Source organism: Daucus carota, chromosome 7, assembly GCF_001625215.2.
Source record: "Daucus carota subsp. sativus chromosome 7, DH1 v3.0, whole genome shotgun sequence".
In the NCBI taxonomy this organism is placed as follows: Eukaryota; Viridiplantae; Streptophyta; class Magnoliopsida; order Apiales; family Apiaceae; genus Daucus; species Daucus carota.
This window is the reverse complement of record NC_030387.2, coordinates 26,777,986-26,779,436: the sequence shown is the minus strand read 5'-3', so window position 1 is coordinate 26,779,436 and position 1,451 is coordinate 26,777,986. Positions and strand designations below refer to the sequence as shown.

Below are 1,451 nucleotides of genomic sequence, written 5' to 3'. Positions count from 1 at the left end.
ATACTCACTTACCAACTCTTGTTCTCTCTCCATTTCCAAGTACATATTTTTTTAAACTTTTCTATGTTTTTCAGTGACATAATCTGAAGCCAACACTCAAGAAATACAAGAAAGCAACTGAGCCTAAAGAAAATAGAAACCCCAGCCCAGAATATTGCCACCGCAGAGGATCATAATATTAAAACATTGTTTTGTTTCTTCTGTTCCACAAAAATCTAAGTTCGAAACTACTTGGAAGCTGCCCTTTAGCTTACAAAGCAAACACTTGTCATTCAAACTTTTTCCGAATAGTTTATGATTTCAAAACTTCTATATATAGCTAGCTGGATATCACTCTATTTCCCAGAATCTTTTACATGCATATTACTCACTTGTAGTATTATTTTAGTTTTTTTTCCAAACACTATGGGAGATCACAACAACCACAATGGCGGTACAAGCTCAGCTTACCGCGGTGTTCGCAAGAGAAAATGGGGAAAATGGGTGTCAGAAATCCGTGAACCTGGCACCAAGACAAGAATATGGCTAGGCAGTTTCGAGACTCCTGAGATGGCAGCTGCGGCCTATGATGCAGCTGCATTGCACTTTAGAGGACGCGAGGCGCGCCTTAATTTCCCAGAGCTGATGGATTATCTACCAAGGCCAGCTAGCTCAAGTGCAGATGATATACGTCTGGCTGCTCAAGAATCTGCAATGCGGTTAAAGAGGTCCACTGAGGAGCCGGAATGTGGAGGCAGCTCAAGTTCCAGCTATCGCCTTCCTGTCACGGTAGGACTGTCCCCTAGCCAAATCCAAGCAATCAATGAGTCCCCTCTGGATTCTCCGAAAATGTGGAACAGGTTTAATGATGGCCTAATGTTAGATGATCAGCGCACGTACTTTTGCAATGACATGGAGATAGATGCATGGGAAGAGATACCAGATGATTCCCTCTGGGACTAATTAACAGAACATCAAAGTTATTAACTATAAGGAGTTCAATCTACAGATATATTTTCAGATGATTGCAATAATGGAGATTGATTAATCAAGGATTAATCAATAACACCATAATATCCGTCACGTTTGTTCGTCTAATGATCCTTAACAGATTGTCTGACACTGATGAAAGGTCTGTTTTTTTCACATTTCATTTTGATGTCCTCTTTTTTCATTCACATGGTGTGATTCAAGTTGGTTGTAACTTCTTAAAAGCAAATAAGCTTGCTTAAAGATACTGTACTGTACTTCAATTCTTCTTCCCCTTTCCACTGTAACCATTTATATATCAGATGAAGAATCATTTTATTTATATTATATTCCGCGTCAAATGTCTCCTTTTTCATTCGTGGATGAATCGAATATCTAAATTTATCCATCTGAAAGTGAAAAGAGGATAAAATGACATCACTGATTGCCTAATAATATATGTTTATGGACAGCAATAAAATGTGGAGACATGATGTTATGTC

At 38.5% G+C, this 1,451-nt stretch overlaps 1 protein-coding gene across 1 annotated transcript; it reads left to right on the top strand.

Moving 5' to 3' along the window:
• Window positions 1-1,238, top strand: LOC108195493 (ethylene-responsive transcription factor ERF021). The gene has a single exon (XM_017362455.2). The coding sequence runs from the start codon at window positions 295-297 to the stop codon at window positions 940-942; it is 648 nt and encodes a 215-aa protein (XP_017217944.1). The 5' UTR covers window positions 1-294; the 3' UTR covers window positions 943-1,238.
• Window positions 1,239-1,451: the final 213 nt, after the last annotated feature.

What these genes read in the sequence shown, in the direction of transcription:
- LOC108195493 (XM_017362455.2), top strand. Translation starts at nt 295, where the DNA reads ATGATTTCAAAACTTCTATATATAGCTAGCTGGATATCACTCTATTTC.